The sequence below is a fragment of the Sinohyriopsis cumingii genome, unplaced genomic scaffold (genome assembly GCF_028554795.1).
Source record: "Sinohyriopsis cumingii isolate HCF-2022 unplaced genomic scaffold, ASM2855479v2 utg001397l, whole genome shotgun sequence".
NCBI lineage: Eukaryota > Metazoa > Mollusca > Bivalvia > Unionida > Unionidae > Sinohyriopsis > Sinohyriopsis cumingii.
Genome location: NW_028315993.1, coordinates 2,927,883 through 2,944,369, shown reverse-complemented (window position 1 = coordinate 2,944,369; position 16,487 = coordinate 2,927,883). Strand labels below are relative to the sequence as shown.

At 35.3% G+C, this 16,487-nt stretch overlaps 1 protein-coding gene across 1 annotated transcript in view; it reads left to right on the top strand.

Annotated features, from left to right (window-relative positions):
- LOC149772547 (cyclic GMP-binding protein C-like) overlaps window positions 1-12,098 on the top strand; it is a 31,601-nt gene extending 19,503 nt beyond the window's left edge. Inside the window, exons 7-9 of the mRNA XM_089947651.1 lie at window positions 2,919-3,488; window positions 5,896-5,914; window positions 8,817-12,098. Of these exons, the coding sequence (XP_089803777.1) occupies window positions 2,919-3,488; window positions 5,896-5,914; window positions 8,817-9,541 (1,314 nt within the window). The 3' untranslated portion in view covers window positions 9,542-12,098. The remainder of the gene's footprint in view (window positions 1-2,918; window positions 3,489-5,895; window positions 5,915-8,816) is intronic.
- Window positions 12,099-16,487: the final 4,389 nt, after the last annotated feature.

The following is a 16,487-nucleotide window of genomic DNA, read 5'->3' as shown; positions in this document are numbered from 1 at the left end:
TTCATACATACAAATAACACAAACCTTCATATGGACAAATAATAGAAACCTTCTTGCATAAAAAATAACACATCTTCATACATCCAAATATTACACATCTTAATACATACAAACATCACACCTTCATTCATACAAATAACACATACCTTCATACAGACAAATAATAGAAACCTTCATGCATAAAAAAATAACACATCTTCATATGTCCAAATAATACTCACTTTCATGCATACAAATAACACATCTTCGTACATCCAAATAATTCTCACATTCATGCGTACAGATAACACACACTTTATTCATACAAATAATGCATACATTCATGCATACAAATAACACACACTTTCATTCATTTAAATAACACAAACCTTCATGCATACAAATAATAGATCTTCATCCTTCAAAATAATACTCACCTTCATTCATACAAAAATATATATCTTCATAGATACATAAAATACCTTCATTTCTATAATTATACACGCCTTCATGAATATAAATACAACATCTTCATACATCCACATAATACTCACCTTCATGCATACAAATAATATACACCTTCTTTCATGCACATAACACACACCATGTATACACATAATTCACAGTTCAATGTATCCCACTGGAGTGTAAAATGGAGGGTTACAAAAACAAAAACATTGGTGTCTGAACTGGAGGACAAATGAAAAATGTGGGGGTCAAAAATATACTGACAAATGTTCATCTGACTCATACTTTTTCAGCTTGAAATAGGATACTGTGACCTGCACAGCATACTCTCTCTCTCTCTAAACATACAAATAAACCAACATGCACAATTAACAAAGAAATGCATGGTCCATTCAAAGAATAATTTTATTAGTTCATTCTTCTTTTAAATTCGTACTTTTAACAGTCTTCTTATAATCCTTTTGAATCAATATTATAGACCAACGCATTACATACAAGGCAATACAAAATGCCCAATAAATCTTTTATAACCAGATAGCAATTAATTTACTGCCTGTCATAAAGTGTGTAATATATCATCAGTTTCATTGTACTTCATCCTAGAACACATTTATCCAAAAATCAAAAATGCTAATGATTAATCTTCTTTTTAATACGTTACACTTGAACTTTAAGATCATTTAATGTAGCAAGGTTAAAAGCCAACAAATTCTGCAATGATCCCTTACTTTGTAATCCAAATAATGCATTTGTCTTTGAAAGTTTACTGATTTCTTTGTTGTGAAAGAACGTCTTGGGATATATGTGTTCTCCAGATATCGTGTGGCAAACGATGGCAGATTTTTAAAATTCTTAAACCCTGTCATGAAAGGATTATTCACCTTTGCAGTCTTGCAAATACGCAACCAGAAGTCACACCAGTAATCCTAAAGGATGTGCCGTATTCCAGTAAAGGGAATTTTTTTCTCCATTTTTCATTAAAGTTAGAACTACAGTTCCACAGTTACTCTTTTGTGTTCTGCTTCTTTCACTTTCTTAGCTAATAATTCCTAGGGCACAACGTTTTAATCTGGAGATCAGTTGTTAGTGCAAAATACATTGAGTTTAAACATCTAGATGATGTCTAGCTGAGTTCAATGGAAATCGCATGAGTACTCGCGAGATTAGGGGAACTACTCCATCATAACATTGCCTATGCTAGCCTGGTTCTTTGTTTTGTGTGTTCCCTGTGTTGCACTCTGCTATACGAATAGAGGAGCACAACGCAGGGAGCAAACAAATAGGGTAACTAGTCAATGCCTATGCTTGAAGTATACATGATGCCATCCCTTGTCCAATGCATTGGATATTAAATAAATCCTGATTGCATTATGTGAATCCTTTTGCATCAAAAAAACACACGGCAACAAAATGTGTGCATCAATTTTCTCCAGCGTGTGTCCATGACGCACAAATGTGTGTAACGGGAAACACTGCATTTTAAGAAATACCACCAATATGCATCTTCATGCATACACATAACACACAATTTCATGCACACAAATGATACACACTTTTATTCATGCATATAACACACACCTTCATGCACACAAGTAATACAATTAACACAGACTTAATACATCAAAATAATATAAACCTTCAGGCATACAAATAACATACTTTCAGGCATACATATAAGACACCTTCATTCGTACAAATGATACATACCTTCATTCATGCAAATAATACACGCCTTCATGCATACAAATGACGTACCTCCATGCATACATATAATACACACCTTCATTCATGCAAATAATACACACCTTTATTCATGCAAATAATACACACCTTCATGCATACAAGTAATACACACCTTCAGGCATACATATATCACAGACTTCATACATCCAAATAATACACACCTTCATGCATACAAATAATGCACCTTCATGCATATTATATAATACACATTTTCATTCATACAAGTGATACCCACCTTCATTCGTACAAATGATACACACCTTCATTCGTACAAATAATGGACACCTTCAGGCATACATATATCACAGACTTCATACATCCAAGTAATACACACCTTCATGCATACAAATAATGCACCTTCATGCATATTATATAATACACATTTTCATTCATACAAGTGATACCCACCTTCATTCGTACAAATGATACACACCTTCATTAGGACAAATAATGGACACCTTCATGCATACATATATCACAGCTTCATACATCCAAATAATACACATCTTCATGCATACAAATGATGCACACCATCAAAGTCCTCAATTTTAAGGCTGTTTTAATGTGTGCATGCAAATAATAGATGCCTCCAAAGTTCTGTATTGCAAGGTTAAATTTAACTTGTGTATACAAATACACACAACTTATAAGCACTTTTAAGGTAATTTTTGTTGAGACCTCTATATTTAAGTAAGAGTTTAATCAAGTTCAGATGTTTTGTCTTTCAGGTGGAGGATTATTTCCTTGCTCCATGCATGCTGCGCCAGGCAGTACCACAAGATCTCATCTCCCTTGGACCAAATTCTCAGCAGAAAAATACATCAGTCATTTGCTTTGTATTTACGGGGAAGTTTTTACCCACGCCTGTCTTCCACAGACTTCTAGCTGCATGTGTGGCGCAGTGGCCCATTGCCAAGCAGAACATGGAAAATCTGATTTTCTGTGGCTGTTGTCTCTTTGACATTGACCTTCATCATAGATTGACCTTGTTATTCAGGGAACATGGCATATTTGCACAAGTCACAATATTAGGGACCAATGAGAACACCCCATGTTACAAACTATGTATCGAGGTTCGGGAATTCCTAGCCATGAATCTGTGCAGTATCATTGGATGTCTAGGACAGAGTCTGCAATTTGAGTTGTCTATACAGTGTCCTCAGTCTGACAGATACAGTGTAGACTATCAGATCCCTGTTGCCACTCTGCAGGGGAATGTAGATGTTCCCTGCCATTTCCATGACACGAGCCATGTGATTATTTCCCATGATGTACTAAAGTTCTGGTTTCAGGAAGAGGTGAGTAAGAGCAGATGAGTTCTTTGGATTTTAGCTTGCTCATTTCAGACAGAACATGTCTTTTAAATTGAATCTGATTTTGTACCCTGATGACTGATTAGAGGAAATCTCTGATATTGTAAAACTGTTAGTTGTAGGAAATCCATTATTAAATCTGAATTGTTTTTAATGCTTGTAGACAACACATTTCTTACTGTAACGCTAAAGTTGATATTCACTATAAGCACACTGACTGATAATTTGTACATTTAAAACAACACGTAGAGATACAGGTATGAATGATACGTCAATAATTACTGGAAATATGTCTGGTCAGATATGCAGAAACATGACATCATGGAAGTTTTGCTAAACTCTTTGTGTGTTATATACTGATATTTAGCTGAACTGGTCATAGAGAATGTGAGCTCATTGAGTGATCTGTTGTCCTTCATGCATCCGTCATATGTATTCTGCTGTCTGTCAGTTTATTAGCATAAGCTTGTTATCTCAAGTCCTAAATTATTTGGAGGTCTGCCATGAAACTGTACACACATATTCATCCCAAGGTCAAGATGGACCTTAATGAAGATGGTTCTGCTTAGACATCCAATATGGCCGTATAAGTGGCCATCTTGAAAATCCTGTTGTCGCTACTTTCCTGAGTGTATGGTTTTATTAACAAGGAAATGTCGCTAAAATAATTTTTTATAATTTTTAATTGGTTCTAAATGTAAATGGTGCTGATCTTATGTAGGATATGGCGACCATTTTTAAACTCTCATTATTTCCTCTCCTCATTAATTGATGGTCAAACTAAAAAATGGGCATTTGACTCAAAGACTTTGTGTGATGCTTAGTTGGTCCTGAACAAAGTATTGCCAATTTGATGTAGAATATTTATGCCAAGGCAGCCATCTTCATACTCTTGTTTTATCTACTCCTCCTGAATGGATTGTCACATAAAGATGGGGTTTTAACTAAAAGACATCTTACGATATTTGATTAGTCCTTAGTGAAAGTCATACCAATCTGAAGTCCAATATGGCTGCCACAGTGGTCACTATTAAAGTCATATTATTGTTATTCATTCTCCATGTTTCATCATATCGGCTTAGAGTTTTCACTAAAGACATCATAGTGTTCAGCCAGTCATAAACAAACGTGATGACAGTCTGACATCCAATATAGTTGCCATGGCACTCATCTTAAAAATCTTACCACACTTCTGTTTGAGCTGGAAGTCATACTGGTACAATTTCCAGTTGGTCAGTAATGAAAATGGTGATAATATGATATTCCCTCTGACCACTACACTTGGCATCTTGTAAATCTTGTTATTTCTCCTGAAAGGAGAGTCATGTCTTGAAAATACTGGTGTTTAATCCTCTCCAGCATGGATTCTCCAGGATTCTGCCACAATATTTTTATGATACCTAGTAAATATCCTATGCATATATAGTAAATATAAAATAGTATATATAGTAAATATCCTAAATGAATATGGTGTCAGTCATACATCCAGTATGGCTGCCATTGTGACTGTCATAAATATCTTGTTGTCAGTTTTCCTGATTCGTGATAGCATGGGTTTTCACAAAGTTCTAAATTAAACTGGCACCAGTCATACAACCAATATGGTTGCCATGATGACTTTCATAAATGTCTTGTCATTTTCCCAAAGTCATGATAGCATAGGGTTTTCAAGAAGTCCTAAATTAAACTGGTGCCAGTAATACAATATCCAATATGGCTGCTATGATGACTTTCATAAATGTCTTGTTGTCAGTTTCCCAGAATTGATGATCATAATGACATACGGTTTTCACCAGAAGTGTTCTTATGATGTCTACTTTGTTCTAATGAACAGTGTAATGCTTATATGCAGTATGTGTACCACAGTAGCTAATTAAAGCATATCAGAGATGGTTTCGACACTTGAATTTCGGAATTTATGTTTGCCCAGTAGAGCATCAGATTCTTCAAGGGACTCTTGTTACTTCTTAATGTACATGATAGGTTAGAATACTTGCCATATAAACTTATCAATGGGTCCTTGCGCTTCACTTTAAGGTCATGTTTGATAAAATTCAAGAAGGATCACCACTGTTTTTCCCATGCCAATCTAGTTCTCACATACTATAAGATTTGTTGCTTAATGTGTTTTTTTTTTTTTAATATCCCATATCAGCAATCTTTGTGAAAACTATAGCAGATTCCTTCCACCATAATCTCTACATTTAGCCTGGATAATCAGTCTTAGAAAAAATGGCAGACTCCTTACACAACATCGCAACATTTATCTCATATTATCATCGGATGGTAATTCCTGTTCCTACATAAGTGAGGATCCCAATTTTACACATAGTGGCAAGTAAGCAGTAATAAATAATAAACTTTAAAATATATTTTTTTTTTTACTTTCCAGAAGCAGTCTGCTGATGGATGTAAGTATACATTTTTCTCATTGTATACTTTAACCATTCAATAATTTATGAGATTACTGATGGATGCAACTATATTTTATTCTCATTGTATACTTTAACCATTCAGTAATTTATGAGATTACTGATGGATGCAAGTATATATTCTCACTGTATACTTTAACCATTCAATAATTTATGAGATTACTGATGGATGTAAGTATATATTCTCATTGTATACGTTAACCATTCAGTAATTTATGAGATTACTGATGGATGTAAGTATATATTCTCATTGTATACTTTAACCATTCAATAATTTATGAGATTACCTTTCAGAATCTTCTTTCTCTCTTTTTGCAGTAATTTTATCTTAAGTTTGTTTTGCTTTTGTAATTTCTCTAAAGTCATCATTGTCATAAGGTCAAGTGGTGCGACTATCATGAGTTCATGGTCACTAGTCAGTCATTGTATTGGTAGACCACCTCAATGGTCACATCACTATTGTAACTATTTATGTCTTATGATGCACCACCCTGAGGTAACGCTGTACACAGAAAAGAAACCCAAGTACATGTATTTAATCCAAATAACAAATTCCATGACAGCTAGTCCGACTCAATGGTAAGATCACTATTGTAACTATATACAAGTCTTATGATGTACCAAATTCATCCCATGCTCTAGTTCATTGTATTGTTAGTCCTATTCAATGGTCACATCACTATTGTAACTATATATAAGCCTTATGATGCACCAAGTTGTATTGTTAGTCCTACTCAACTGTCATATCACTATTGTAACTATATATGTCTTATGATGCACCAAGTTGTATTGCTAGTCCTACTCAACTGTCATATCACTATTGTAAATATATATAAGTCTTATGATGTACCAAATTCATCCCATGCTCTGGTTCATTGTATTGCTAGTCCTACTCAATGGTCGCATCACTACTGTAACTATATATGTCTTATGATGCACCCTAGTCAGCAGTCAGTCATTAATACTGGCCGCCAAGTATAGCCTACCATGTGCTGAAAAATGGCGTTAAACCCCAAAACAGCAAAAACAACAACAACATCATTCCCAGTCAGAAGCTTATGTGATATTATATTATATTATGGTTATGTTAGCTCACAGGCTGTTAGTTTATATGATGTCACATTATGCTTATGATAGCACTAAAGGCTGTACATGTATTTGATATCATATTATGGTTATGTTAGGCCACCTGGTTGCAAGGGTATGTTCTGTTGTATTATGGTTATGTGACTGGCATGTACTGGGCATCATCTGTGATCAGGCAGGTGTCTTTCAACAATGATTCCTTATTTCAACATTATAAAATCTTCTCAAACAATTTTAACCAAGGTTGGCAGCATTCTCCTCAAAAGGTCTTGCCAACCATCCAGTAGGCTAGCCATTGCTAAATTAGAAACATTTCTGAATGTTGGGGAACATAATGCAGATTTATTGGTCAACAACCCTTGTAAGGCCCTAGCTGTGAGGTAAATATCACCAAGGTGATTGGTCTTGGTCAACCACCCTGGTAAGGTACTGGCTTTGAGGTAAATATCACCAAGGTGAATGGTCTTGTTCAGTCACACAAATATGAGTGGTCTTTCGCCTTCTGGGGCCTCTTTTTTTGAAGAACTGATTACAATTAAGAGACAATAAAATAAGGTACAAACTCAGCAATGGGTTATTATACACAACGATGACTGAGTCAGGTTGAATGCAGAATGAACACATGAAATGACGAGTGCAGTTTGAGGAAAAGTAAACCAAAAATGCAAAGTGTAGAATCCAGAATGGTGAATGAAAAAGGAACATAATGCAACTGCAGTTCCTCAATCCGTTTTGGACAATTATTGTCAAGCAGCCACTTAATTTTCACAATCAAAAACACTTTCGCACAATGCTAAAGAATAGGATTGTTTTACACTGACAACATTACAATTGTTGAAGCAGAAGTCTATCACCACTGCTGACTATTTCGGAGCAATTTTTTAAAATTGAAACAAAATAATAAAATTTGCAGACTAATATTCTGCAGTTATAATATTACATATCTATGGCAGTTGTACTTTTATTAGTCATGTTCTTTGGGTTTATGAATTTCTAATAACATTTGCCCCCATTTGAGAAAAGCTAGCACTTGTTTTAAGGCAGAAACAAATTGGCTTTGGAGTCACAAGGTCAAATGTCAGGGTCATTTTACTGAAATAATAGAACTGATTAATACATAATAAGAACAATCTAAACATCCGTTTAATCAGGGTATTTTTTTTCCAAAACAGAAAGAACACAATAGAACTTCAATTATTTAGTCATATCAAACAGTAGTGTATTAATGGGGATTTCAGATTTATATTACTGATCTGTGTTAATTCCTTCTATACTCCCAGACTTTTCCCATTCTACACATATACATGTGTCTGAAATAAATCTCCTTAGGTGACCAATATCAGTCTGAAGCAACGCTTTCCAACTGCACTTTTTAGCAAGGTTTACGTACCAAACGTTATCATTGGCACCTCTAACAAACATGCTAAATATACAGTTAACTGTAATATCAGATTTTAATTTCATTGGACAAACTTGAATCAGAATACCCTCTGTATTTTGTGTACAATGTAACCCTAGAAAATTCAGCAGACATTTGGTATAGTTTCTCAATTAAATTCTTAGTAAATTCAGTATAATTCGAGTATAGTTTGTTAATGAATCCAGTATTGTTTGTTAATGTAGTTTTAGTGTTTTCAATAGAAATCCAGCATACTTTGGTAATATAGGCTTAGTAAATTCAGTAGAAAAGGCCTCTATTTTTGTTGATATATGAATACATATCCTGAACATTTTTGTATGCTATTAGAATGTGTTTGCATTTACTAAGTCTTATATACATTTTGTCATCTTTCAGCTTCTGCTGTTCCCATGCCACCACCACCAGCTGGTGATACAGACAGATTCATGCGTCTGACATATCTGTTGGTTGATGTTGGATCCAGGGTTTTGAGACAATTGTTAAGTCATCACACAGTCACTCCGACCTGCACTTTGGACCAGTATCTTGGCAAAAACAAGAGTACCATCAACGGTCTTCTTAAACGAAAGGTATTACACCAGTCCCAGATTGATATCTTGTTCCCACCAAATGGAGGCAATACAAACATTGAAGACTATGATGTCACACTTCTTTCCGCGCTCTTTAACAATATTGTACCTACCCTGCCTCAGCAGGAAGAGGGCATGATAAAAAGTTTGCGTGAAGACAGGAACAAACTGTACGGACATGCTAAGTCATGTAAGATGAATGCCATGGAGTATCAGACCTGCTGGAATAGCATCAGCTCAACAATGACAACCCTCAGTCAGCAGTGTGGAGACCCCAATTTTCAGAATGAAATATCACAGGAAATTCAGCAAATTCAAGTTTCAGCAATCCCTACAGGATCCTACCTGGATATCCTAAATACTTGGTTCAGCACAATAGAAACTGTTAAGGGATCAATAGAAACAGTTAAGGGATCAATAGAAACAGTTAAGGGATCATTAGAAACAGCTGAAGGTGCAATACAGGCTTTGACATCTAGGGTAGAAGCTCTAGAGTTAAAGAAAACAGCTGAGGAGAGTGAGGGCAAATAATGGAAAAAATATATGTCACTAAAAGAAAGCAATAAATATGAGGAAAACGTTGTCATAAAGATTATATGGGTTTAAATGGTCTTAAAGAACTACTTGCAGCCAGAAAATACTGAGTAGGGAAGGAAATTCAGTATCCCATTAAAAATGTCTGTATTATTCTGACAATTCTGCAATCACTCCTACCTCTAGAAGAAAAAAAACAACAGTTGGTTTGGTTAAATAATCTGTTTCAAAATTGCTCTTGATTTATTAGTACTTCACATAAATGCGAGTCACAAATGCTATTACTTGAAAAAAGCATGTTAATTAATAAAAATGTGGACCATTGAATCAGAATAAATGGCTCATTAGTAAATCATGAACTAATATACCTTTAAGCCAAAGAAACCGCCTCACTGAAGTGAGTCATACACATTACATGTGCTTGCCAGCCATTAAAGAAAAAGTTTAAGAACAAGTCTTAAACATTTGTTCAACTAAGCAGTACACAGTTCTGGGAAAGTGAGCAATAAACATGCCAGAACTTGATTATGATGAGTAATTTAAGACAGCTTGTACAAGTAGGAATATGCATTCAGACTGAGTGGTAAGCATGCATGTGCTAAATGGAAGGAACTCTTTAAATCAGGTTGCTGACAATCATTATGACCATAACTATGGACATTTACAGATTTACTTGAATGGAAGGAGTTAGACCCTAACTCAGGATATAGTCCAGTTTACTTGAATGGAAGAAGTCAATCCCTAACTCAGGATATAGTCCAGTTTACTTGAAAGGAAGGAGTCAGACCCAGACTCAGGATATAGTTGCTTTTACTTGAGAAACTGATAAATTCCAGGGCAATGTGAAGCTCACTTACGGAGACAATGTGTATGACATTCAACCTGAACAGTTTATTTGTTTACTTTTGTTAAGCCAGTTTAGTTTCACTACTGATCAAAACTGAAGTTTATTTGTAGACTACTGATTAAAGTGGCTTTGATTGTGTGTTTTCTGCCAGCAAAATGAGTGATTCATGAGCATGCAAACTTGTGGTATGATTTTCAGAACCAGGGGCTAGTTAGTAAATTGCAGCAGAAATTCCTAATCATTTGCATGGAATATTTGAAGAACAATTTTAAGATGAAAACTGTATTTTTGAAAACTATTAATTTATTCGTTTTGTACACAAGACAGTGCATGCTGATTCATTGAATGTTTTATTGTAAATATATTTTCAGCTTGTGTGTAAACATTTATGTACATTTTGCAATTTCATGTTTGTTTCTGCCTCAGTTTTATTGTGTTTCATATTTAATTGAATTTAAAAAATAATACTCAAGCATTGATGTTTTTGTTTGAATTCTTACAACCTAAGACATCATTCAGAGATGAAGATGTGCTTTGGTAGTTAAATGATTCAGGATAGCAGATAGTTTTAAATATGTATCCGATTGCTAGTTGACAGTTTATTAATTAAATTCTCTATTGTTCGCAACTTCAATACTGAAGAATTTTATGACAGAGAACAGTGCTGAATTAAAGTGTTATAAGTAATATTGCTAGGAGGTAATGTATGACTGTTAACACATTAACTCCTAGTGATGAGTTAACGTGGTAGGAGGTAGTAGCCTACTGCCGAGCTCTGTAGCCTCATGTTCATGCATGATAAATTAAAGTGGGTGGTATTATAGAAAGGTAGACAGATGTAGCTCTACAATGTTACCAAACAATCTCGAATATCTAGTTGCACTACAAAATACAGAGGGAGAAACCTAATTTTTGGGACCCAATCTTTTTCTACCAAGAATTTGCTCGTTTTCGGAATCCGATTTTGTGTCCGGATTTTAGACTTTGGTCTCAGATGTAAGGCAAACTGGTATGAACTGCAAACAGACAGACGAGCTTTTGCAAAAAGTAGGATAAGATGGGCATTTGGAATAATGAGTGGTCTCAATACAAAAATAATGGGTCCATTTAGCAAAAAAAAATCCAAATAGCCACTGAAAAGCTATGTTTCTAACACATCTAGGTAGTATGTTATTGAAAAATCACCTGGGATTTGGTGTTTTCGGATGCATTCAGAAACAGCTTTCAAAATGTGTTTCCTGCTCTCATTTCAGGAGAAAACAACACAAACCTCCAGGGGTTAATGCGTTAATAACATGTATAATACAACCTTACTATAGCATATAGACAAAGGGCAGTAACTCTTGCTCATTACTTCCTCTTGCTTCCATCAGGTGTCTCCAGTTTTAAACTCCACTTCAGTTCACAGCATCATACAGAATCTGTATCCCATTAATCCAAGTTTCTTTGTGTCAAAATCAAGCATTCGTTCGAAAGTTTGGATTTGTTTTGAATTAATAATGATTAATATACATGTGCTATATATGTTACTTTTCTAATTTGTGGACATTCTATGAATCTTTTCACTTTCTTTGACCGTCTTAGACCATGTGGTACACCATTCTATCGTTGATGAATGTTCACTTTGAAGTGTTATCACACACTGTCTTTAGTTCTTGCACTCTGGTTATAACGGGTATTATTTACCTATTTTATTTTTTAATAATATTAACACTGACGTTTTTTGATGCTTATGTTTCTCTATCGTATTAGAACCAGGCCTTCTAAATGCAGTAAATTCATGACATACAATATAACAAGGCATGTACGAGTTCTGCATGGCTTGCACAAACCATACCTCTTCGACCCCATGCAATATGTACAAATCATAGTCTGTGGACACCTGATTAGCCGTTCTATAAAACTCCTCAAAAGAGGGGAAAGATACAGATGTACTGGTACTAAGTATACATTCGAATAAAGAATCAGTTCTGAGCTTTCTTTAGGCCCTACACGTTGCCTTCCCCAATTCTAAAAAAGATGCCTGACTTTGGGCAAGAGAGGGTATGAATGCAAATATGTTACATTCACAGCTTGATACACTAGACTTTCAGCAGCATATGATTCACCTGGTACAGGATAATATGACACAACTCCTGTGGTCTTCAGGTCCCATTTGACCTCGTTTTTCATCTTGTGTCGATAATTTAGACACTGTGGGGATTGCTCCCTCATTTTTTGGTGGTTTAGTGGAAATAAACCGCACCACAAGATGAGCGTGGGCTTCAGGCATGTAAGAATGGGCACATGGGATATTGTTCAGATCCAGTGAAAATTAAGGATCAGCTGGCTGATCATATATGTGACTCAGGAAATAGTGAAACATTTTTGTACTGCAAACCAGGTACCAATTATGTTCCCGTTGCTCTGGTACAGACACATCCCACCGCATGCCATACTAAAAACCCAGCACTGGATAACAGTGTCACAGTTGTCACCATGTTTGCCCCTCTGTTTTATAAGGAGTGTCTTTAATGTTTGATCTGGTGTCTTTAGTGAATTTCTGACATCAAACCAACATACTTGGGAATCAACAACTCCCATTGCTCAGGTCACCAGCAGAGCAGCTCACATTACAATGGCTAATGCATTGCCGGTCTCTGCCGATCTTGATAAGTTTTGATCTGTATTTAGGTCTACATCACTTAAACTGCATCATGTCTCTTAGTCTTCATATATCATGATGCGTGTTTAGGTCCACTTAACTTAAGCTGCATCATGCATCTGTCAATCTTGAAATATAGTGTTGCATCTTTAGTCCATGTCACTTAAAATGCATTATGCCCTGGCTGTACAAAAACTTCATTTTGCCTCACTGTTGCTAGTGGTTACAAGTGATTGAGCAAGGGTTACTGCCCTTCATAGATATGGTACATAATAAAATATCAATCTTCATCTTGTACTAGCGCTTGACTTGGGATGTAGCTGGCTTATATTCTCAAAGTCAATGTGACCAGGTAAGTATTCTCAGAGAAATGCAATTTGCTGTAACATTTACTTTCTCAAAAATAAACCTATAATGCATAGTTGGTTCTACATAAAACTGGTGTCTATCTTGTATCCAATATGACCATCATATTGTTATCACTTCCTACTGCATGGATGGCCATGTCAAATGGGTTTTTTCATTAACAAATTTGTGTCGTATATTGATCATAATGAAAGTGGTGCCAGTCTGAAGACAATATGGCCATATGTGTAGCCATGTTGAATGTATTGTATCATTACTCCCTCCTGATTGGATGGTCATGTGATCAGGGTTTTTCCCTAAATGACTTTTTGATGTGTAGCTGGTCATGAATGTAAATGGTACCAATCTGACGTACATTGTTGCTTGAATGAATCTGATGCCAATCTGATGTTAATATCACAGGGCAGCCATTTTAATAATTATGTTAATACAAAGCCATTGAAATGTGTACTTAGGTATCAGACTGGGATCAGGCTGCTATTTATTTTAATGTTCAGACATTGTCTCTTTTATGTAACATTTGTATTTCGATATGAAATCAACTAATTTGGTAGATTTGTATATGTTGAATAAAGCAAAGGATGAAAAGTGTCCTGGATATTTATAATCCCATGTAATTGTTTTTGTTGTAGATAGATTGATGTATACACTTGATTATCATGCAGTTCCATGTAGTCATTCTTGATATAAAACTATTCATGTCTCACCAGGATTTTTACCTGTATGCATACGTAATGTGTCTGGTGGTACTTTTGCCAAAACACGTTTGTGCTTTTGGTTCATGTACTTCATAGTTTAGTTGTATTTTGATGACTGGTAATGTTCATCTTGCAGAGTGGCTGAGGGGGGCAATGTGCAGCTTGTGTTCATATTGAAGTAAGGTTTTAGGTCCTTTGTATCAAAGTAAGGTTATAGGTTTTGTATGGAAATAAGGTTCTAGGTACTTTGTATGGAATTAAGGCTATAGGTTTTGTATGGAAATAAGGTTCTAGATACTGTGTATGGAAATAAGGTTCTAGGTACTTTGTATGGAATTAAGGTTATAGGTTTTGTATGGAAATAAGGTTCTAGGTCCTTTTGTATGGAAATAAGGTTCTAGGTCCTTTTGTATGGAAATAAGGTTCTAGGTCCTTTTGTATGGAAATAAGGTTCTAGGTCCTTTGTATAGCAGTATGGTTATAAGTTTTGTATGGAAACTAGGTTCTATGTCCTTTCTATGGAAGTAATATTCTAGGTCCTTTTTATATAAGTAACACTCTATGTCCATTCTATGGAGTCAATGTTATATGCCACTGTGGTGGAAGTAAGATTCTAAACTTGTCCTTTTTGTATGGAATTATGATTCTAGGCTTGTCCTTTGTATGAAAGTAAGATTCTAGGCTTGTCCTTTGTATCGAAGTAAGATTCTAGGCTTGTCATTTGTATGGAAGTAAGATTTTAGGCTTGTCCTTTTTTGGAAAATTATTTTCATATTCGTCAAAGCATTTATGTATGTTAACATAATATTATAATTCATGTTTATTATTTGCTGAATTTAATGTGTGTAATTAACTGGGCAACTGAAAATGATTCTCAATATTTTTATTTTGAATTCACTGCCACAGACAAAGCAGTATTTAGTGCATGTGTACACAGTGGTCAATATTTATTTAAACAAAAATGTGGTCAAGAAGTCAGAATGCACATGCAAGTTTCTGGAATAGAGTAGACCCAGATTAATCACTGTGCATATATACATCATAAATAAATATCATTTCCATGACTGTTCTTTGTCTCTTCATTAAGTCCAAACCTACTCAGTAACAGTAACCTTGTGCTTTAGAACTTGTGTTTGAAACCCAAAGTTTTTGAGATGAGGGGTATTCAGGGGCAATAACTCTTCATTAAATCTAAACCTACTCAGTAAACATAGCCTTGTGCAGTGGAACTTTTGTTGGAAAACCAAAGCTTTGGAGTTAATAGGTATTCAGGGGCCACAATGCTTCATTAAATCAAAACATACTCTGTGAAAGTAGCCTTGTACAGTAGATCTTTGTTTGGACAACCAAAACTTTGGAGTTGATGGGAATTCAAGGGCAATAACTCTTTATTAAATCCAAACCCACTCAGTAAAAATAGCCTTGTGCTGTAGAACTTGTGATGGAAAACCAAAGCTTTGGAGTTGATGGGTATTCACGGGCCATACCTCTTCTAAATGAAGAGGTGACATCCAGGAAATCCAAGTCGGTCAAGGTCTCATTAAAATAATGGTGTATAGTTATAGATTCAAATAAAAAGGTATGGTGCAGTAGTTAGAAAAATAGGCAATCAAGGAACATGACTCTTCTAACTGCTAAAGTAGAACCTTTGACATTAAAACCATTTAATGTCTCACCAGTATTACTTGCAAAATACTCTGAATCACTGAAAAATATATTCCACAAAAGTTAAAAGCTTTCAGAGCATTTTCTAAAACGTCTGACTGAAATGAGTCAAAAGCATTTTCGAAGTATATCAGTAGACCATATCAATTTTTTCCTCATGATCTTACAACAGGTCATACAAAGTTATTTTATGACCTCATGAAATTTTGGAGGCCCCTATTTGCTGAGTGGTATAAAATGTTCACCGTTATGGATGATTGCCATCTCACCATTGTGTGGGTTTGAGTCTCCAATTCGGCCAATGTAGGTGTGTGAAAAAGCATGAAAGTAGCTTAACGTGGGTCACTGGTTCTTATGCAATTTTTTCATTGGCTTTTTGGGGGCCACTAGTGGCCGAGTGGTCTAAAATGTTCACCGTTACTGATCATTGCCATCTCACTTTTGTTTGTGTGGGTTCGAGTCTCAGGTTAGGATGTTGTACGTATGTGAAAAGGCATGAAAGTAGCTTTTCATGGGTCACTGGTTCTTTGCGGAGTTTTCCAGGGTTCTTCTTCCACCATTTATACTAGCCACCATGTATAGCCTATCGTGTGCTAAAAAAATGGCATCAAACCCTGCAATAACAACAACACCGGCTTTTGTTTATGGTGAACAAACAGCAAGTGTAATACAAGACAGATTCACATATTACTAATATAAACAAACAATGGAGAGGACGTAGCC